At 38.0% G+C, this 22,811-nt stretch overlaps 1 protein-coding gene across 1 annotated transcript in view; it reads right to left on the bottom strand.

Annotated features, from left to right (window-relative positions):
• ASIC5 (acid sensing ion channel subunit family member 5) overlaps positions 1 to 16,860 on the bottom strand; it is a 29,134-nt gene extending 12,274 nt beyond the window's left edge. Inside the window, 9 exon segments of the mRNA XM_030314473.1 lie at positions 2,603 to 2,750; positions 3,684 to 3,833; positions 6,415 to 6,540; positions 8,018 to 8,083; positions 8,085 to 8,219; positions 8,221 to 8,257; positions 13,811 to 14,048; positions 14,051 to 14,116; positions 16,821 to 16,860. Of these exon segments, the coding sequence (XP_030170333.1) occupies positions 2,603 to 2,750; positions 3,684 to 3,833; positions 6,415 to 6,540; positions 8,018 to 8,083; positions 8,085 to 8,219; positions 8,221 to 8,257; positions 13,811 to 14,048; positions 14,051 to 14,116; positions 16,821 to 16,860 (1,006 nt within the window).
• Positions 16,861 to 22,811: the final 5,951 nt, after the last annotated feature.

The raw sequence follows: 22,811 nt of genomic DNA, 5'->3' as shown, positions 1-22,811 counted from the left end.
GGTACATATGCATTGGAAGGAAAAATAGAAATGTTTTTGTTAATTTCCATGTTTCTTTTCCTCCATCTATATCAGGCAAAATCATTTAAGTGGAGATAATGTCTTAAAACATAACTTTGAAATTTAAAATTATTCTCACACTTATCATCTCATTTGTCCCTACACTAATCCTGTGATGTGGGAATCATCATTGTTATAAATAAGAAACTAAGGTTCAGAAAGTGGTTTGTCCAAGCAGTTGCAGGGGAGCTAGGCTTGGCTCATTTTGCTCACCTTCTGTCCTGTTCCTTCTATCCATTGATTGATTGCTTGATTTTTTTTTATGGTATTGGAAGATGCATAGCATACAGTATACTTTCTTTAAAAAAAAAAAAAAAAAGTTTTTATCTAAGTTCCAGTTAGTTAACCTGCAATGTAATATTAGTTTCCGGTGTACAATTTAATGACTGACCACTTCCATATTTACATATGATTTAAACTTACCTATGATTACAATACTTACATGTGATTTAAACATACATATACACACTGGCACACCTGGCATGTTGCCTTTCTAGCGGTAGTATGGGGCGGGTAAGGACCAATATTGTTAATCATTGGCTGTGGACCTTGCGAGAAATTGTAAAATCAATATGTAGCAGAGCTGGGATTAATTCCAGGCTGATTCTAAATCTTTAGTCATTGCACCTTAACATAGCTAATTGTCTACTGCCGTAACCCCATGCGGTCTCTGGGGTTAGCCTCAATGTTTAGTCAAGGATCTTGAAAATAACCAAAAGGGATTGTCCACTTATAATTTGCAGATACATTTGGCTAACTATGAGGAAGTGCTCTTGGTAAAGGAAATGAAAGGAATACAAAAATATAATCTACTTTCAGCATTAAATTGATAAAGAAGCCTGTCTTTCCCAAAGTATGCTGGGCTTCTTCAAATGCTGTTTTTCTCATTGCAAAGAGCAATGACGTTTTGGAAACAATCCATATCTGAAAAACTGATTTTGGGGATTGGCTCTGCAAGTTGTTAGTAGAGGTACTTTCGCTGCTTCATTTAATGTCTCTATATTTTTAACGTCCTCGTCTATGTTCTCACATAGATGGATATGTGAGGATCAAACCAAATCAGATACCATTTTGGAAGCACATGGGATATGCAAAAGTTTGCACAAATGCCATGCTTTGTATTTTATATTTCACTTTGTCTAACTCCTAGTTACATATTTGTAATTAAATTACAAAATTACATATTTGTAATCCAGTTTCTGACTTGTAAGAAGTAACACATTTTTAAATTATAAACATTATGGTTCATCCATCAGTTCAGATATTTTTTTTTTCCAGAAACTTTGGAAAGATAATTAGGAATGATGGATCAGATCCAGCATTAGCAGTTTTTTTTTTTTTTAATTTTTTTTTTAATGTTTATTTATTTTTGAGAGAGAGAGAGAGAGACAGAGCATGAGTGGGGGAAGGGCAGAGAGAGAGGGGGACACAGAATCCAAAGCAGGCTCCAGGCTCCGAGCTGTCAGCACAGAGTCCAACGTGGGGCTCGAACTCACAGACCGTGAGATCATGTCCTGAGCCAAAGTCGGAGGCTCAACCGACTGAGCCACCCAGGCGCCCCAGCATTAGCAGTTTTACAGAATGGCAGTTTTTGAGGGGCCAGAGGCCAATGATCAGAATGCTTGAAAGAAGGAAGTGATGATTCTCAAAATTCCTAAGAAGTTTGCCAAGTGGAAACCATTGTTAATAAGAGCAGAGTTAGCATTAGTATGTCCAGTGTGTGTGTGTGCGTGTGTGTATGTGCGCTCACGCGCGCTTGAAATGGGCCATAGCAGCAAATTTAAAGGGCCAAACTGGTATTGCCTTTAATGCACTCTACACTTCTTTATAAATTTGCCGGAGAAGGGAGATGAGGCAAATCTGAATAAAAATAACCAGTGTTTATATAGAGTGTATTCTGTGTCAGGTGGGTTTCAAGCTACTTACATGCTCCTTTCATCCTTATGACAATCCCATGAGCTAGGATACTATTATTATTCTTCCCAGCTTATAGGAGGTACAGAGAGGTTTAGTTGAAGGTCACATAGAGGAGAAATTGTGTAGCTGAAATGAACAGCCTGGGTCAGAGTCTAGCTCTTATCCACCCTGCCCTACTGCATCCTTCGGGGCTTGCTTCCAATATCCATGACTTTGGAAATGTTCCAAATTCTATGCAAAGGGAGCCTCGGTTGTTTTTCTAACCACAAAGAAAAGAATTCCCCAATGATGAAATATTTGGGGTTGATTAAGATTTATATAGATGATCTAATTTTGCTTTCAAACTGAGAAAACTGTGATGATTGGTTTTAGATATTTAAGAGCACCAGACTTACATGCTCAAAAGAAGAATTGGGGCCTCGTTCAATTTTCTTTTCTTTTCCAGAAATCTCCACTATGACTCCGGGATTTAAAATCTGTCAGTGGAGGTTGTATTTCTTAAATGGATGACTTTCTGGCATAGAATTTCGTAAGAATGGAAAACAATTTTCTGATACGTTCATTTCCTGTGACTCAAATTAAGTAGGAAAAATTAAATAAGGGAAATTTGTCATTCTTTATTTACCAGGAAGCAGAAAAGGTAAACATCCACATTGCTCTTGTATATGCTGAGCCATGCATTCCTTCAAGCAACCAGAAGTGCTGTAGGCACTAAAATTCTGCAGCTTGACGTTAGGGTTGCATTCTCCCCAGGGGTATTCTTGATGGACTGTCTTGAGATAAAATAAATACCTGGCTCAGGAAGTTTATCTGAGTCAATCCATACATCTCCATTCCAAGAAGAGAAGCTAATATACATTTTTACTTTTTTTCTCAGATCTCTTTGATTCTTTTTTTTTAAATTGACTACATTTGCCTATTTTGCCTGCTCTATTAACATGAAAATCCCTGAAGGTAGATATAACAGGGGTCCTTTCACACATATCCCAAATGCTCTGTACCTGTAGTGAATTAATAAAATCAGACAGACTGCTCTAAAAATTAACTCATATAAGAAAAATAGTATCATTTATGGAAATAATGTTAGCATATAAATCAGTCCACCCACAAAATAGGAACCAAAAAAAATCCACACAAAAAAAATCCTTTATTGAGTACTTATTTTATGCCAGGCAGTGGGTAAGTGCTTTCTTTATGTCATTTCACGTAAACCTCATAATAACCATGAAAACACAATATTATCTTTATCAGAGAAAGGAGATGGAATTTCAGGAAGTTAATTAAGGAAATTGCAGAGCAAGAGGCTGGCCAATGGAAATCAGCCCGACATGTCTGACTCCAAAATTTCTCCTCTTCCCACTTATTTTTCTTCTTTCCAGAACATCTCATTGAGAAAACGCACAGTTCAGCAACTTAGGAGTCTCTTCATATTTACTGATCCTTTCCATCTCTAATGGAATTTAAAATTACGTTGATTTTACCAGGTTTCCCAGCTTTCACTTATGTTGTACATGTGAATTCATTGTTTTTGCTAGATAGTTACCTCCTAGTAATGGGAAAGAATCCGAAATGAAACTATGGAATTTCCAGAGGTCTTCTAAGAGCATGGCAGAAAAAGGTTTCTAGTGGAAGTATTATTTATGTGTATATACATTTATTACCTTACCTGATTCCCTCAGACTCTACACCTTGTGAATATTATTTACCTTGACTTGGCGGATTGTTACCTGTGCATGCATTCCCACAGGTGATAACAAGCCTAAACCATCAATCTGGGGCACCTTCTGTGGTGAATGGATAACAAAGATGATGCCAGCATAAACAAAACCAAGGGTTTGTTCATAAGTGAATTCCTCCTGAAACAAACAACAATTTCCCCAAGTTACAAATTGATATCAATTCTACAAAAGTTTAAGAATTAGTTATACTATCTCATGATAGCATTTGACTTACTTAAAATCAAACATTTCATATCACTGTTCAATTTTTATATAAAAACTGAAAATTAAACACCTCTAAGACATACTTTTCATGGTTGAATCACATGTCAAGGTGTCAAGAGTTTCCATAGATTACTTTTCACCTTAGATGAATGCCACAGTACGTATTGTGACTGTTAATCATCTGATTTCCTGGAGGCCCTCTCTTCACCTTGTTGCCTTTTAGTTGCTTCTTCCTTGGCTGTTCTCTTCGCTTCATTGGTTTTAGAAAATCATTTGGCTCCTTTCGTCTCTTTGCAATTAAAATCTCTGGCCTTCTTTAAAATTAAAATTCATTTCCTCCTAAAAGTGAAGACTTACACTATTTCTTTAACATCATGCTCTTCTATAAATCCTATGCCAGATGAAAAAAACGAAGAAACTTCTGGTGATTTTGTTATTAAAGATCTTCCTTGACGTACAATGAGATTACATCCTGATAAAGCCATTGTAAGGTGAAAATACCATAAATCAAAAATGTATTTAATACTCCTAACTTACTGAGCATCATAGTTTAGCCTCGCCTACCTTAAACATGCTTAGAGCACTCACTTTAGTCCACAGCTGGGCAAAATAATCTAACTCAAAGCTCTTTTTAATAATAAAATGTTGAGTATCTCATGTAGTTGACAGAATATGGAACTGAACATGAGAAACAGAATGGTTGTGTGGGTGCAGAATGGTTGTAAGCATATCAGTTATTTATGCTGGTGATTGCGTAGCTGTCTGGGAGCTACTGCCACCCAGCATCACGAGACACTGTCACACCACATATCATTTGCCCAAGAACAGGTCCAAATTCAAACTTTGAAGTGTGACTTTGACTGAATGTGTATCACTTTGCACCATTGTAAAGCTGAAAAATTACAAGTGGAGACATTGTGAAGTCAGAGACTGTAGTTGTAATTTCAGGTTATAAGGAGAAAGAATGGGCTTGGGGATACGATGATTTTTCCTGTGAATAGGTCGATTGTATATGTAATTACATTTAATGAACGTGCTTAATATTCCATTTGTAACTCAGGACCCTATTTCTCCTGGGTCTGTTAGGACTCTAAGAAATACTCGGTTGGCTAGTCTGGACAAGTATTTAAGAGCCATTCACTTATGGAATATTGCATTGCATCTGCAGGCTTCAATTGCATCCTAAAAATATTTGGGAAATTCTAGCTTGTATAATCCACAATGTAATATTGGAACTGACCATATGGCCAGTATTGAAATCACCTAGAAATATTTTTTTTTAATTTTTTTATTGTTTATTATTTTTGAAAGAGAGAGACAGAGAGCAAGCAGGGAAGGGGCAGAGAGAGAGGGAGACACAAAATCAGAAGCAGGCTCCAGGCTCTGAGCTGTCAGCACAGAGCCCAACATGGGGCTCAAACTCACAGACCGCGAGATCATGACCTGAGCGGTAGTCAGCCGCCCAACAGACTGAACCACCCACGCTCCCCTGAAATCACCTGGAAATATTAATCAAATATATGTACAAGCAAATACAGTATATGATCAAATATATTTTGTGCAAAGAAAATGCATTATACTGTGCAGTACTGTGTTGAGCAAAAAGTATCTTGAATGAGATACAAGAGGAAGTTATGAAATATACCTTAAGAAAAATTCTTTGAAAGTAGCCAATGGCCGCATTCACTTGGATTGGAAGATAGGATAATTCAATGGGATTTGGGGAAACTAGATGTATTTCTCAACTTTGCCATTAATTGTGTGATTTCGGATACTTATCAGCATTTCAGAATCCTCATTTATAAAACCACTATAATGAAGTAGATTATCTCTAAATGTGTAATACTAGAAACAGCTGTGTAAGATAAAACTTAAGAATTAACCTTGGGTGGGAGCTACACTAGGTACGCTTGAAGCTGACGTCTGTTGAATTTCTTAGGTGTCTGGACATCTGCCTCTCAAGCTTAAACACTTAGACTTCTTGGATCAATTACCAATTTACAGAAGCTAGGCTTAGGCAAAATCAATTTATACAAAATTCTTTCCATAGCAAGTATTTTTAAAATAATCCTTCAGACTATAGGTTCCATGGTTTGTTAAATATGTGTGCATGGCTTCTTTCCAAAACATATTGCCTTCTTTACATAAAAATCTTTCTAAAAATATTCTTAAAATACATAAAGTCATCTTAAATTAACTACACACATTGTGATTTAGAAACCTCTGGTTTCCTTATTTTGTGGCATAAACGTTTCTGGAGTCACAAAACTGACAGTCAGTAGTATAGCTAAAAATGTCCAGGTTAGCCTCTAAATTATGAATTTTTAATATTAGAGGTCAATATTTGCACACATGGGACTCCAGTCTACATAATCAAAAATGGAAACAATATACAATTCATGGGCACAATATGACGGGGCAAAATGTTTTGATCAAGTCTTTTGATCATTCTTTTTTGTCTTGAGCCCTGGCTAGGTTTAGGAAAATTCAGTACCTGATTCAAATTGAAGAGCAAGCTTAATCCTCTTCCAGAGACACTCACTTTGTTCCTTGCTCGGATATTTTCGCCATAATTAAAAGTAAAACAATTTCCATATTCAGTGAAGACATGTGCAAAGTCCTCCAATATGAAAATGAACCAAATAGGGGCGCCTGGGTGGCTCAATCGGTTAAGTGTCCGACTGTGGCTCAGGTCATGATATCACGATCCGTGAGTTCGAAGGTCATGATATCACGATCCGTGAGTTCGAACCCCGCGTCAGGCTCTGTGCTGACAGCTCAGAGCTTGGGGCCCGTTTCAAATTCTGTGTCTCCCTCTCTTTCTGCCCCTCCCCTGTTCATGCTCTGTCTCTCTGTCTCAAAAATAAATAAACGTTAAAAAAAAAATTAAAAAAAAAAAAGAAAATGAACCAAAGAAAATACAATCAGCTGGGTAGTTTGGTCACTTTTGAAGTTTAAATTGCTCAAACTTTTTTTTTTTTTTTTTTTTTAAATCAGATGTCTAAATGAGAATGCATAAAGATCAGAAAGAATAGATAATGTGGTGACTCTGGTTTGTGCTCAATAATAGTTTTTATTTTTTTGTATGTGATTATCTAGGTGGGACATTTTAATATGTAAATAAGCAAGAAGAACTAATCAGTCTTCCATGGAATTATTAAGAGGATACTGGAGTATTAATCTATGATAATGAGAGGCTAGAGTTGCCAGGAGTCATCATGGCTCTGGGAGGGAGAACTCACACGGGAAAAAGCCAACGTGAGTCATGAGACAGAAAGAGAGGACCTAACACATGTTTACTATAAAATTTCTTGGTGAAAAGTTTAAATATGTTGGTTAGTAAATAACAAGCAACAGAGAAGAACTTCTTCTCTAAATTAAGAGTACAGCAGGGCATTATCTCTGTCAGATGTCTGTCAGGCATTTTTTTTTTTCCTGTTTTCTGTGTGCTAAAGAAGGCTACCAAAAGGATACAGAATTGTGTCCCCAAATCATGAATTTGTGAAATTAACTTGGAATCACCTGACAACACATGCTACAGAATTGCTGATACAAGAAACAGGATGTCAAATTGCCTTTGCTAGTAGTTTTCAGGTATATCTGAAACTTTATCTTAAGTGTAGATTAATCCTATAAAGGATAAAAACAGGATATTATGAGTGATCAGAGAAATATACATAATTTTCACAGTCAAATGCTGGTGCCTACTCATTTTCTATAGCCCCCAAGCCAAAAAAACTAAATGTTGGCTCCTTAATGATAATAAAAATGCTACCTTGGAATAAGTTACTGAAGAATGGGAAAAATTAAAATATCCCCTGGGGTGACAATTGTTTTTGTTTTGGAAAGATTATCCTTCAATAAAGGTAATCGAAGATTTCTGTTTTCTACCTTTTCTTATCTAAACTACTTAAGAAAAGAAATACGTCTCGTGTGTATTCCACACCCCTGATGTCATAATGCTCAACTAACTAAACACAATCTTTGAGCAAGTTTCAATTGATTCCCCACGAAAGTAAACTTTATCTCAGTGTGAAGCAGTACTGTGCTATAGTTTTATTATATTGATGATATTGGAAGAAATATCAAACCATTACCTGTGGGCCACATGGCTTTCCAAAAAAGTCACATTCCAACAAAGTGCTATTGTTGAGATAAAGACCATTTTTTTTTTACAAACTCTGTAATGCTGAAGTTTTGATAACTTGCAAAAAAATCAATAGCATCTTTAAAGCCAGTATAATTGGACCTGATTTCCTGAAGATAGAGGACGTTGGATACAATATTCCATAAGAGAAAAAATAATACTAAATTTGGCTGCAGCATCTGTTTGGAACCTATTAGTAGAAATAAAGGCAATATTTAGAAGAGCAAAAACTTTCTATTATCTAGAAGACACATTATCTAGGGGCCAAATATCTGGCCCCTATCAACTTCTCAGGCATATCTGCTATGCTCTCCTTCATTCATAACACATTCAAGCAAAATTGAATCCCTAAGAAGTCTTTGTCACATCCTGCAATTTACCTTGTACTTGTACATACAGTTTCATTTACCTAGAATACTTCCCAGACATTGATCTGGATACGTCCTAACGGATCTTCGAGACGCAACATGAAGAGAATAGGAACGCGAGGTCACTAGAATATAGACTTAGGGGCCAGATTTCCTGAGTTCAAAGCCCAGCTTTGTCATTGTTGTGGCTTTATACCGTGCCCATGTGGTTATGTTGGAACTATTTTCCAACATCTTCTTCCTTGGATTTATCTGGTTACAATCTGAGGTCATCGTAGGGTCGGAGCTTTGGTCTGGTACACACATTGTTGTAGATCTCCTGACTCAACTTGTTGGTGTGGGACAGCAGCCAGGAGCTCCCTGGCCTCCTTAAGCTTCTTCAGATCTTGGGTCAAGAAAGAGTACAACCTGGAGAAGGTGCCAGCTTATCCCGTAGGTCTCCTACACTACAAAGATCAGGGCTTGTGAAAAAGAGAGACACGCATTTCTAGTCTGTGTTTGTTTCCTTCACTTCAGATCTATTTTCCTTTCTGACTGCTGATGTTGCTGACTTCAAGCCCAGCACCAGAAACAGAGGCAAGAGACTTACAAAGACTGCTTAACCAGCCCCTATGTGTAGTGGACTTAATCCCCAGAATAAATCCCTTATTCTGTGTCACTCACAGGGCTTCTTTTTCTCTGATTGAGCCCTGATTGTTACAGCCACTTAATGGGATAACTTAGCCAATTTCTTCCTCTCACTGTGACTCAGTTTCTTCACTTGTAAAATTGGTGTATGTTAAAAAAAAAAAAAAAAACTGTCTCAAAACGCTATTTTGATGATTAAGTTATTTTTCCTAAAAAATTTAGAAGAGTGCCTAGAATACATTGAGAGGTAGGTAAATATGCATTAAATAAACGAATGCCTCATTTATGGTCAAAGTGCTTTCCTGGCAACTAAAGCAGAAGTTAGCTATTCGCCCTAACTACAATAAGGATTTTGTAACTCCCTTATTCTGCTGAGCAACTTCTACCCTGCCTTATGTATGGTTGTTTAAATGTATACTCTATATTCTTTTCAAAATGTGATCGGTATTTCATACTTTGGATATTATAAATCTTGAAACTGAACAAACATGCTCCATTCAAATTTACTGCCAGAAAGCATAGAATAAAATGTGTATCCACCCTTGGTAAGTAAGTACACAGAGCTATGTGGTGCATGGTTTGTGTGTATGTAACCACACTCTTGGACTTCCTTTATGTCCCAGATTTTATATTATATTTTATCTTCACTTTCAATTATATTTTATATCCTTTTGCTATCTCATATAAGCCACGGGAAACCCTTTCTCGGTCAGGGTAGAACACACACAAAACCAAACACAGAAAATAGAAAACAAACCCAAGCCAATATACATCCTTTCAGAGATGAGAAACTGCTTTAATGGCCAGGTCCTAAGATAGTGTCTTACTTACCCAGCTTTGACCCTTGCAGGGCCTGTCTTAAATCCACCAGCCCAGGTTCTAGAATCCTATACATAGCCTCCTATGACTTCCTCTTCTCTTAAAAACACAGCTAACTCATGGTGGTATTCTACTAATGTATTAGAGCCAACAACCTTGCTTTTCTTGGTCAAAAGTGTTTGTAGTGATCTTTGAGGAGTTAGCCATCTACATTTGCAGAGGATTTGGGGGAGAGTCATGGTGTTAGCCCTAACTGAGGGATGGACCTTCCACTTCCTTCAGCCTTCTGTCTCTCTGAATGATGACAGCATACCAGGGATCAGCTCCAAAGCCCTGCGATTTTGGGTCAAGAATCATTACTACTTCATATAATGTTCACCGGATTCTTTTCAAAAGGATTGTGCAGAGAAATGAAGGAATTACCACACGTGTAGGAGGTATGAATACAATAGATAAAATGAGCACAAGGGAAGGCGTTTTAAAATAATCTTTTAAAATGTTTTGTATTACATAATAGTAGTTGAGACCATGAGGGTGATTTAAGCAGATGAACTAAACTTAATGAATAAAGTCTAACAATATTTGGAACAAAGGAAGTAAAAAAAACCTGTGAGACATATTGTTCAGCATAAAACCGAAGGGCCTTGCTGAGTTTATTTTCAACTTTAATTCAAATTTTAAAACCTTCCTGTGTCTAATCTTTCAGAAACCTTGCTTAGTTTGAGTGTGCTTACTCTTTTATTTAACATACACTGGTAAGAGGCTAGCAAAAGAAAACATAATAAAAATACACTGATTTGTTTAAACAAGTTAATAAGTGATAGCCAGTCAACGAATCTGTCCTTCTTGTGTGGATTAATGCCCTCTCACTACACATCCCCAGGTTATGTAACCCAAATGTATATGCTTCATCTGATGTCCAAGTTGATGCTTGACTCAGCCCTTCACTGAATCCCACCAAAACGGATTTAAGTCCACCATGCATTAACAAGAAATGAGTCTTTTCCAGATCGTTTTATGGAGAGGAAAAAGGGGGAAGAATGTCTGCTGGTTGGATCTCCTAGGAGCCAATTTTAATATCTTATCAGATCTCTCACTAAAATAAAATCTTTGACACGTGTTCATTTTATATTTGTATAAGAGTCATGCTTTCATCTTTTATTTAAAATCCCTTAACATGTCTTTGTTTTTTAAGCATTTATTTATTTTTGAGAGGCAGAGAGAAAGCATGAGTGAGGGAGGGGCAGAAAGAGAGGGAGGCACAGAATCCGAAGCAGGCTCCAGGCTCCGAGCTGTCAACACAGAGCCCGACGCGGGGCTCAAACTCACAAACCGCAAGATCATGACCTGAGCCAAAGCCGGTCACTTAACCAACTGAGCCACCCAGGCACTCCATATTATATTCTAATTATTGTAATAGATACAATGATTTTCTCTTTTTTGCTACTAATTTTTAAAAAATTTTATGTGGTAGGAACCCTTAATATGAGATCTATTCTCTTAACAAATTCGAGTATACAATATTGTGTTGTTGATTATAGGTACAATGTGGCACAGCAGATCTCTAAAACTTATTTATCTTGTATAACTGAAACTTTATGCATATATTTTTTAATGTTTTTATTTATATTTGAGACAGAGAGAGACAGAGCATGAGCATGGGAGGGGCAGAGAGAGAGGGAGACACAGAATCTCAAGCAGGGTCCAGGCTCCGAGCTGTCAGCACAGAGCCCAATGCAGGACTCCAACTCACGGACTGTGAGATCATGACCTGAGCTGAAGTCGGATGCTTAACCTACTGAGCCACCCAGGGGCCCCTGAAGCTTTGTGCATATTGATTGCTAACTCCCCAATTCCACTTCCTGTCCCCTCAGTCCTTAGCAGCCACCATTCCACTCTTTGATTCAATGAATTGGACTATTTGAGAGACATCGTATAAGTGGATTCATGTAGTACTTGCCTTTCTGCGACTGGCTTATTTCGTTTAGCATAGTGTCCTCAAGGTTTATATTATAAGGTTTCATATTGCAGAATCTCCTTCTTTTTTAAGGCTGGATAATTTTTCAGTGTATGCACATATCACATTTTCTTTATCCATTTTTCTATCAATGGGCATGTAGATTGTTTCAGATCTTAGGTATTATGAATACTGTTGCAATCAGTATGGGAGTGTCAGTATCTCTTTGAGATCTGTTTTAAATTCTTTTGGATACATACTTAGAAGAGAAACTGCCAGGTCATATGGTAAATCTATTTTTAATTTTTTGAGACACCTCTACACTGTTTTCCTAGCCAATGTTCCCTTATGCATTCCCACCAACAGTGTACAAAGATTCCAATCTATTCAGATCCTCACCAACACTAGCTGTCTTTGTTTTTTTGTTTGTTTTGTTTTTTGATAATAGACATCCTGACAGGTGTGAGGTGTATCTAATTGTGTTTATTTGCATTTCTCTGATGGTTAATGATGTTGACCATTTTTTTTCCATATAACTATTCTCCATTCGTATGTCTTCCTTGAAGAAATGTCTACTCAAATCCTTAGTACATTTTTTAACTGGGTTAAGTTTTGTGGGGTTTTTTTTGGGGGGGGGAGTTGTTTATATTTTGGAGATTTACCTCTCAATGGTTACTTTTTAAAAAAAAATAATTTTTTACCAGTTATGGCTATTTCTCTGAAGAGAGGATCTGTGAAATTCCTCACACTGCCATTGTCAAAATAGTATATACATTTTATTTTAAGAACAGATATCTTCAATCAGCCTTTGCTTATGTTAGAACACAGACCATTTAACATAGTACGAGGCAATAGTATTAAAAATCTCTGGGGGATGGGGTTGATTTGCTTTTACTCTTTGGGACCTTGATGCACACCTTGACACATATCTAACAGTCACACAAGTGTGCTATAATATCTAATATATGTTGAACACCTGTCCAAGGAAAACCCCAGGAATGAGACAAAATGGTGTATGTGTCACCTCATCTGATGCAACAGGAAATGGGTAGACAACGCCATATCATTTTACACATACAGAAGTTGAAGCTAAGATTAAGTGACTTGTCCATGATCAAGTAGTGGATCAGTGGGGGATCTTAAGGAAATCGTCCTCCCCGTCTCTAGGGTAAATCCAGCATGTGCTCTTCCAGGCCATCCATTGGCAATTACAGGGCTTTTCTGGAAGGTGTCATGGGGCACAGCCACCCTCCTACAGGGGACCTGATACAGTCATTGAATTGCAGTTTTCTGGAGGGAGTTGTAGCTAAGAACTCAAGAACAGCAGAGTATTAAGCCAAGTGTAAAGCTCTTCTGAGCTTCGGGCCCCGTGTGATGGCACAGGTCAGGCATCCATGATGCTGGCCCTGCCTTGGTTACCTTAAAGGTTTCGTTATGTATACATCAGAACATTTCCTGTCTCCATACTACTTTCGCACAGTGGCTCCCTCTTCAGGTTCTTCTTCACCTCCATCTAGGAACTGCCTGGGCATCCTTGATACTCAGACTTCCATGACACTCCAGACCAAGACTGTCCCCTGTCCCCTGTGCTTTCAGAGCCCCTGCACATACCTTTATGGTACTGCACAATTATCATACACACTGCATGGCGACTGTTTATGTTTCTCTTTTTCTTCCTAATCAACAAACTTTTTAAGTGCAAGGATCCAGACTTTTGTCCAACCACAGGATTTGGTGTGATGCCTAGTAAATAATTGTGGAAAGAAAGAAGAAAGGAAAGAAAGAAAAATTAAAGAAGAAATCAAATAAGCTCCTTTGCCTTCCTAAATTTGGGTTTTTAGGTATACTTTTAGAACTTCAAAGGTTTTATATACATTAAATATCACATAGTAAAACCCAACTTACGTTATACAAGCAAGGTTACCCTAGCAAAGTGATAGAAACCTATCACTACTAAAAGAGTAATTGTTACCTGTTTAAATGACAAAACGTCACAGACGGGAACTCGATCTTTTCCACATACTGAACCTCGATGGACATCGTGGTGGACCATGTGAAGTAGCTGACCAAGCAACTGTAGACCTGCCACACCACGAGTGACACTGAGCCCGGGACCACCACCAACCAGATCAGCTTGCGAATTTTGCTCTGGCTGCGAACAAGGTTGTGTACTCCGTGGAAAGAAGTGGAGATGGCAAAGTCATGGTCGACTTCTTCCGGTCATTGGCAGATGGCAGCGGTTTCTTTGAGAGGCATAGCTTTATCTTTTCCAAGAGTCCTTAAGTTGAGCAAAATAATGAAACAAACACAAGTAATGAGTTAGAAAACCTTAATGCAATCTGTGAGAAACACAACCCAAAGAAAAGTTGGAACAGGTTACCCTTTTCACCTTTTTCAAAATCCATCTTGAGTTACATGGTTTCTTTAGAAACTAAGTAGACGTGTTGATTCCATGGGTCGAATTGAATGGGATGCTTACAACTCATAATCTTTAAAAGAATTAGCTCTCAGTTTTGAAATACAATTTCCCCCCCCTATGAAACACAAAGTCTCTTAGATGTCTTGAGCAAAATCAGGCTGATTCTTCTGAGAGTTATAAGTGGGTTAAAAAGCAATCTTTAATCTTTGACTTTTAATTGATCTTCAATTAATCATAGTCCTACAGTAACGTGTGTGTGGCTGAACGTAACCTCTGCAGCATCACAGGCGTCGGAACACAACTATTTTACTTCAGTTGGTTAATCTAATCAGAATGTTTAAAATCGTGTTATCAGTTAAGCAATCTATTTTCAACCTCTTCAGAAAGTGAGTTTTTTCAATACTGTCAGTAATAAATCAATTCGTGTTTATTTATATTGATTGATAAGGGCTGGTGAATGTGGCCCTAAATTTTTCCTGGCAATATATAACATATTCTGAATCTTATGTTGGAAACAAAAAAAAAATTGTTTTTATTTTTCTGTAGAAGACATTCAGAATTTCTTCGCTGAAGGAAGTCTGAAATACAGCTCAGAGGATGAGATGGCCTTTGACATGGAAATAGCATTCGCCTGGTCAGGCCTGGCCTCTTATAACCTGTGCTACTGTTCAGAAACTGTGCCAAGTTTCTTAATCTTTCTAGTAAGAGGTTCCTCTTCCATCAGATGGGAGAACAGTATTTGCTTCATGAGTTTGTTGTATTAAATAAGACAATACCTGGGGATAAATTGGCACATCACCTGAACCATGCATGAAAAGTACTCAATTAGTATTACCTATTTTTATTATTCTGCTAATTTAGTAGTGATGTGGAAAATGGTGAAATATTCGGGGATTTTTAAACATTGTCTAAAATTCTCATTTAAGAAATGAGTTCTTAATGGCCTCACAAATGCTTATAATTAAGTGAATTGACTTATATTTTTTGCTTCAATTCAAGAAGTATCGTTTGTTTCAACTGGTCAGCATTTGTTTCTAAAAGGTTTCAAGTGTGGCTTACCATTAAATCATTACTTAATACATCATAGGTCCCAATCAATTAGCTGAGCTTACATCATGATATATAAAAGGCACTTATAAACATTTTCTAAGGGACTCCATTTCATTTGTAAAGTCTTAGGACACAATTACAAATTATATTATGATTATTTTACAGACTAGACACTAAGCAGGAAATTATGTATTAATCTGAGTAGCCTAACTTTAGACAAAAATTTTACAATTGTCCCACGTATCGTTGCTTTTAATATTGAGTTAGGCAATGTATATATAAAGTAACTGGCCCAGTCCCAGGGCAAAATTATAAATACAAGAAAAACCATTGTGGGGCACCTGGGTGGCTCAGTTGGTTCAGCGTCCAACATCAGCTCAGGTCATGATCTCACAGTTCGTGGGTTCAAGCCCCACCTCGGGCTGTGTGCTGACAGCTCAGAGCCTGGAGCCTGCTTCGGATTCTGTGTTTCCCTCTCTCTCTGCTCCTCCCCCACTCGTTTTCTCTGTCTCTGTCTCTCTCACAAAAATAAGCATTAAACAAAAAAATTCTTTCTCTTTCTCCATCTGCACACCTCTCCCCACTTGTGATCTCTCTCTCTGCATCTGTCTCTAAAAAAAAAAAAAAAAAAAAAAAAAAAAGCTATTGTTATTTTTATTTCCTAGCAAAATAAATTAACAATGCTCTTTTGTGTGTATTACTTAGCCATCAGTTTACAAACACAAAGAATGAACTCTTACTGAAGGACAACTCAGTCTCTGGGCATCTGGCACCCTTCCTACTCCAGGGCCCAAAGCTGTTAGAAGGGGAAGAGTGATCTAGTAATGAGTAACTGGCCAACCAAAGTATTGCCAGTTGCAAGCATACCCTGAAAAATCAAAGTTTTCAGGTGTATCTGTCAACTTGTTTAATATAGACCCATTCCTTGACAATTACTGCGGTTTTACTGGAATATTCTTAGTCATTTGCGAAGACTTTAAAAGAGTTTTGGAAATAATTATTATTGCTCATGAATAGTGAAGAAACAAGGTGAAATATTCCTATGAGGAAGGTTAAAATTGGCTTAATAAATGACACACCAGCCTGAAAGACAAAGCAAACGTCTTTCCTGACTGAAGTAAACCCTACAGAACTATGGCAAGTGGCCCTTGCATTGAATACTGATCTTTAGAGAAGCATTTTAAGGAACATCAAACAAGTTTTACTGTATTTAAAAACAAAACAAAACAAAACAAAAACTTAGAGGCGCATGACACATGGAAACAACAACAACAAAAACCCAAACAAGATAAAACCAAAAAATAGATCCTAGCATACAGTGATATTTCACGACTATTTTTGTTTGACTCCTTCATAGAAATTACTTCATTCCTACATAACAGAAACTCCATTACTTATATCCAAGTCATATCGGAAATCAAATTTCCCAAATGAAAAACATAATCTCCCTTTCCCTTGGCTAATTTCTAGCCTGTGGGAATGAAAATGGTAACTGGAGGAGTTCACTCCTTACCTTTCTCAGCATAGGCTTTTGGTTTCTCAATCTGCCTCATTCTCAATTTCAGCCTGTGGCGTCCTTGAGGTATATCCAATTTTCATTCATAACCGTGTTCATTTTGTGGCCTTTATATAAAATGCACCAATTGAGGTTGTAAAACGTGGGGGGCAGTATAAATGTTTGTGTTGCTATGTTTTGCCTCATAAAACACATAATCTGCAAACCCAAAATGCTGGCAGAACCAGCTATGAGTATTTATGGACTGACGAGAGGCCATCAGAGAGGGAAACAAAATACATAATTGGGAAATCTTTTTCTCTGAATGAAAGAGACAATCCCTACAGATATCTTTGGGTTTAGAATCACCCCTGACCCGCCTCGTTGACACTTGGGCGGTGTACCTGGAAGAGAATCTCTTTAGCTTTCGTTTCTACCTCTCTCTTTCTACCACTTTGAATCAAAACGTGGTTGAAATGAAATTTGGGGGGTAGAGAGGCCTTTTCCTGGCTGAAGTGACTTTCTTAGTAAGAGATGTAAACTGTTTTAAACAGAAATAGTAATCAATGAAAGTAACAAAATAAAACATTAGAAAATTTCTCCTCAAGAAGTAATGATTGCTGGAAACATACAAATTCAATAGAGCACACAGGCCAGTTATTTGTCCATATTAACATTTTTGAGAAATTATTATATTAAATAAGAAGTGAGAAAATACATTGTTGTGTATAAATGGCACCACCTATTGACACAACTGAAGAACTGCATGTATCACTACTCCGAGCCTTTTAGAATTTTTTAACACTGACCATTAACATGGTTAGATATATTTTACATACAGTTTCTTGGAAACTCAGTACTGTAAGCTGAAACTAGTGTTATATGGAGGCAAAGTAAGAAGTTTTAAGGGATGTAAATGAAAATCCTGGATACTTCCCCAACAATCAAAGATTTCAGGAAGAGGGTCAGTCTCATGGTGGATAAACTTCTCCATGAAAGATCTCTTCTTTGGGGTTAAATGACAACTTCAGTTTTTAAAATTTAGGTATTCCTGAGAGGAATAACAGCTACTTACCTATTCACCTTGCCTTCCTGACCTTCCTCCCTTTCTTCTCACCTTCTCTCCACAGCAGCTGTTGGAGCCCTTTGGTTAGCAAGGTCAAAGATTACAGTGTTAAATAGGCCTAATTATTTATATCCTATATTTCCTATCCTATATAATCTTATTATTTATATTCTATAAGTAAAGTAATTATTAGTTATCCAATGTTTGAACTTCTTTTTTTTTAAATGTTTATTTATTTTTGAGAGAGAGAGAGAGAGAGAGAGAGAGAGAGAAGGGGAGGGGCAGAGAGAGAGGGAAACAGAGAATCCGAAGCAGGTTCCAGGCTCTGAGCTGTCAGCACAGAGCCCCTCGGGGCTCCAGCTCACAAACTGTGAGATCATGACCTGAGCTATAGTCCGATGCTTAACAAGCCACTGAGGCGCCCCACTGTTTGAACTTCTAAAGGCAGAGTCATTACTTGGTTCAAGTTGAGAACAGACTGGTAAGAAGTGGGGCTAATCCAGAAAGAACAGGTCAGGCAGGCAACAATAATAAAGAAGGTGGGTGGGGAGAGGGGTTCCTATGAGTGTGTGTGGTGAGAGGAGGGGAACAGGTGGTGAGGGAAGCAAAATCAAGAGGAAGACAGTCTTCCAAAGCTATATTTTATCTGCCTTATAATTTAACCAAGGCTCAAAAATAACTAGCAATTTTCCTAACGTTTCTTAATATCTTCACTTCCATGTCACTTCCTCTTTCTTGGAGCCCACACTTTAAATAATTGTTTTTAATGTTTATTTTATTTTTTTTAAATTTTTTTTTCAATGTTTATTTATTTTTGGGACAGAGAGAGACAGAGCATGAACGGGGGAGGGGCAGAGAGAGAGGGAGACACAGAATCGGAAACAGGCTCCAGGCTCTGAGCCATCAGCCCAGAGCCCCACGCGGGGCTCGAACCCACGGACCGCGAGATCGTGACCTGGCTGAAGTCGGACGCTTAACCGACTGCGCCACCCAGGCGCCCCTAATGTTTATTTTTGAGAGAGTGAGAGAGAGAGAGAGAGAGAGAGGGAGCGAGTGGAGGAGGGACAGAGAAAGAGGAAGTCACAGGCTCAAACCCATGTGAGATCATGACCTGAGCCAAAGTTGGACGCTTAACCGACTGAGCCACTCAGGTGCTCTGAGCCCACAGTTTTAGTTATTTCCCCACATTGCCTTCGGGTGTTAGAGAGGGAGAGAGACAGGGAGAAAGAATGAAACAGAAAGGAAGGAGAGCAGGCAAGATCTCTCCATTTCTTGCCTGTCTTATACTTAATAAACAAGAAAAGAAAGAAAATCATCTTCTTATTTTTATTTGCTCAAACTTGTCCCTCTCTTCTGGGACATTTAAATATGATGAAAGTATCTGTTCCTGCTTGCACTGATGTAATACCTCCTCATCTCTCTCCCTCTTGTTTTAAATTTTTTTTAACGTTTACTTATTTTTTGAGAGACAGAGAGAGACAGAGCATGAGCAGGAGAGGGGCAGAGAGAGAGAGGGAGTCACAGAATCCGAAGCAGGCTCCAAGCTCTGAGCTGTCAGCACAGAGCCCGACGCGGGGCTCGAACTCACTAGCAGTGAGATCATGACCTAAGCAGAAGTCAGATGCTTAACCAACGTAGCCACCCAGGTGCCCCTCTCCCTCTTGAAGATAAACTTCTCAATGCTGATTTCTTCTCTCCTTCTCTCTTCAGGTGAAAAATACTTAACCATCTCCCCCACTCGATTAGCAACTTTTAGTAAACTTAAATTCCATCCTTTCTGTCTGGCGAGAAAATCTCCCTCTCATTTGCCTTGTTCTTCCCTGTTTGATTGAAATCAAAGCCCAGTGTCTTTTCCACAGTTATCCCTTATATCTTCTTCCTGATCTGAATTTCCTTAACTCTTTGAGGGATCTCCTTAAACATCAGTACAGAAATTTCCACTTTCCTTTCTCCTACTTTCCAGGCTTTTTGTACTTGTTTTGCATAGCAAGTGCATTTGCTAAAAGATAAGATTTTTCAGACCCCGTCCAACACCACCCCACAACATGCACACACACAAAACTGGATGATTACATGGCAAAGCAAATGCAGTGAGGATCTAGAGAGTTCTGAACTGTCATTGTACAAGTAGCAGCAACAGCAGAAAGCTACTCATTATTATTGATAAACTCAAAAGATAAAATAAAAGAGAATGAATAGGAAAGAAACAAAACCTTTCATCTGACCTCAAATTTGAATTCAGAACATAAACAACATTAAGAATTGTATGCAGTGTCCAGAGAAGTATATTCTGGCCCAGTCAATTAAATAGACAAGTATTTCCTATTTATTCTATTTTTCAGAAAATCTTATGTGTTTTTCATAAAAATGTCGATCCTATTGAATTGGCAGATATCTAAAGTTATTTTAACAAGTCATCTTTGGCTACTTCTTTTAAATTTAGCTTCCAATTAACACTCCGTGTTTTATATTTTGTTTAGGACAATGCATAACCATTAATGGTGATGCATTTTTTTTTTTAATTTAGACAGATTTGGAAATGCAAAGGAAGACAAGGTAAAGAATAGGTTTTCTTTTACTGGAAATAGATTTTTTCCTTAATAATTTTGGAAAGAAAAACCAAAGAGAATTTAACAACTTAGGATGTTTTCAATAAATACTTTGATAGTGTCTTGCTTTGGTTTGTAATAATACAAAAAGCAGGACTGAAACTGGTATTTTCTGTTATATCCTGTACGTAAGCATTGTTGGTTAGTGGTTTTGCATTCATTGCAATATAATCTTTTTTTAAAACACTAAGTGGGAGGCTGGGTGGCTCAGTTGGTTAAGCATCTGACTCTTGATCTCAGCTCAGGTCACGATCTCACACTTTGTGAGTTCAAAGCCAGCGTCACACTTTGCACTGGCAGCATAGAGTCTGCTTGGGATTCTGTCTGTCTCTCTTGCTTTCAAAATAAATAAAGAAGCTTAAAAAAAAAACACTAAGTGGAAGAAATTAGCCACTGTTATCATATCTATTCAACACAAATTCGTTCATCTAAATGATAGCATTTAGTGTAGAACGGGACCTTATGATAGACCTCACTGGGTCCAGCCCAATTGTCATCCTCCATCCTCATCTGTGGAAAAAAGGAGGAAGCTCAGACATGAGGTAAAAGCTCAGATGTTCCACGAAATCAGGGCTCTTTGCCTGTTTTGTTGGCTGATCCATCCAACTCTAGAAAAATGTCTGGCAGGTGGGAGCAGGTAGTGAATATTTGTGAATGAATAAAAAGTTTGTCCTAGCCTTGTACTTTCCTCATGACACACACTAATATGAGAAAATTATTGTAATTTTTCCAACCTCTTATTATAATTTTTTAATGTTTATTTTATTTTTGAGAGAGAGAGAGAGAGAGAGAGAGAGAGAGAGAGAGAGACAGAACATGAGTGGAGGAGGGGCAGAGAGAGAGGGAGACACAGGATCTGAAGCAGGCTCCAGGCTCGGAACTGTCAGCACAGTGGAGCTTGAACTCAAGAGGTGGAGCTTGAACTCAAGAACTGTGAGATCATGACTTGAGCTAAAGTCAAACGCTTAATCAACTGAGCCATCCGGGTTCCCCTCTAACCTCTTATTTTTAAATTTTTTTTTTTTCAACGTTTATTTATTTTTTTTGGGACAGAGAGAGACAGAGCATGAACGGGGGAGGGGCAGAGAGAGAGGGAGACACAGAATCGGAAACAGGCTCCAGGCTCTGAGCCATCAGCCCAGAGCCCGACGCGGGGCCCGAACTCACGGACCGCGAGATCGCGACCTGGCTGAAGTCGGACGCCCAACCGACTGCGCCACCCAGGCGCCCCTAACCTCTTATTTTTAAAAGTACAAACTTAACAGTGATGCCTGGGTGGCTCAGTCAGTTAAGCATCTGACTCTTGGTTTCAGGTCATGATCTCACAATTCTGAGTTCAAGTCCTGCATCAGTCTCTGTGCTGACAGTGTGGAGCCTGATTGGGATTCTCTCTCTTCTTCTCTCTCTGCTCCTCACCCACTCACACTGTCTTTGTGTCTCTCAAAATAAATAAATAAACTTAAAAAAATTAAAAAAAAATTAAAAGTACAAAGTTATAGTAAAGTGGAAAAAATTGTGCAATGAATACCTAACTATGCTTTACTATAATTCACTATTAACTTTTTCCCACATTTGTTTCATCTTTTTTTTTTTTAAATTTAACATTTATTTATTTTTGAGAGACAGAGAGAGACATAGCATGAGTAGGGAGGAGCAGAGAGAGAGGGAGACACAGAATCTGAAGCAGGCTCCAGGCTCTGAGCTGTCAGCAGAGCCCAACACGGGGCTTGAACTCACAGAGGGCAAGATCATGACCTGAGCTGAAGTAGGACGCTCAACCGACTGAGCCACCCAGGCACCCCACATTTGCTTTATCTTTGCTTCTAAATGCAATACATCATCCTCTTCTTTATTAAAAAAAAAAAAAAAAAGGACATCCTCCTGCAAAAATACAATATAAAAAATCTTACTCAGGAAGCTTTACTCCGATACAGCACCATTACTTATTAGGCATTCCACACTCAGAATTTCCAACTTCCTCCCCAAACAGAAAGGTATTTTATTTATAATGTTTTATTTCCCCAATCCACCATCCTATCATGGATTGTGTTCAGTTGTCATGTCTATTTAGTTGCCTTTAATCCAGAACAGTTTCCTAGCCATCAACTTATTTTTGTCTTCTTGTTACATTTCTATTTTTGAATAATTGATACACATCATATGTTTTGCAGAATGCCTCTCAATTCTTGATTGTATAGTTTCTTCTTGATGATTAGGCTCCAGTCAACTATTTAAGGTCACTGGAGTACCACAAAGTTACGTATGTTCTTCACAAGGCATCGCGTCCAGAGGCCTATACATCTCAGTCTCTCCTGTTATTGGCGGCCGTACATT

Source organism: Lynx canadensis, chromosome B1 (assembly GCF_007474595.2).
Source record: "Lynx canadensis isolate LIC74 chromosome B1, mLynCan4.pri.v2, whole genome shotgun sequence".
NCBI lineage: Eukaryota > Metazoa > Chordata > Mammalia > Carnivora > Felidae > Lynx > Lynx canadensis.
This window is presented reverse-complemented; position numbering and strand designations above follow the sequence as displayed.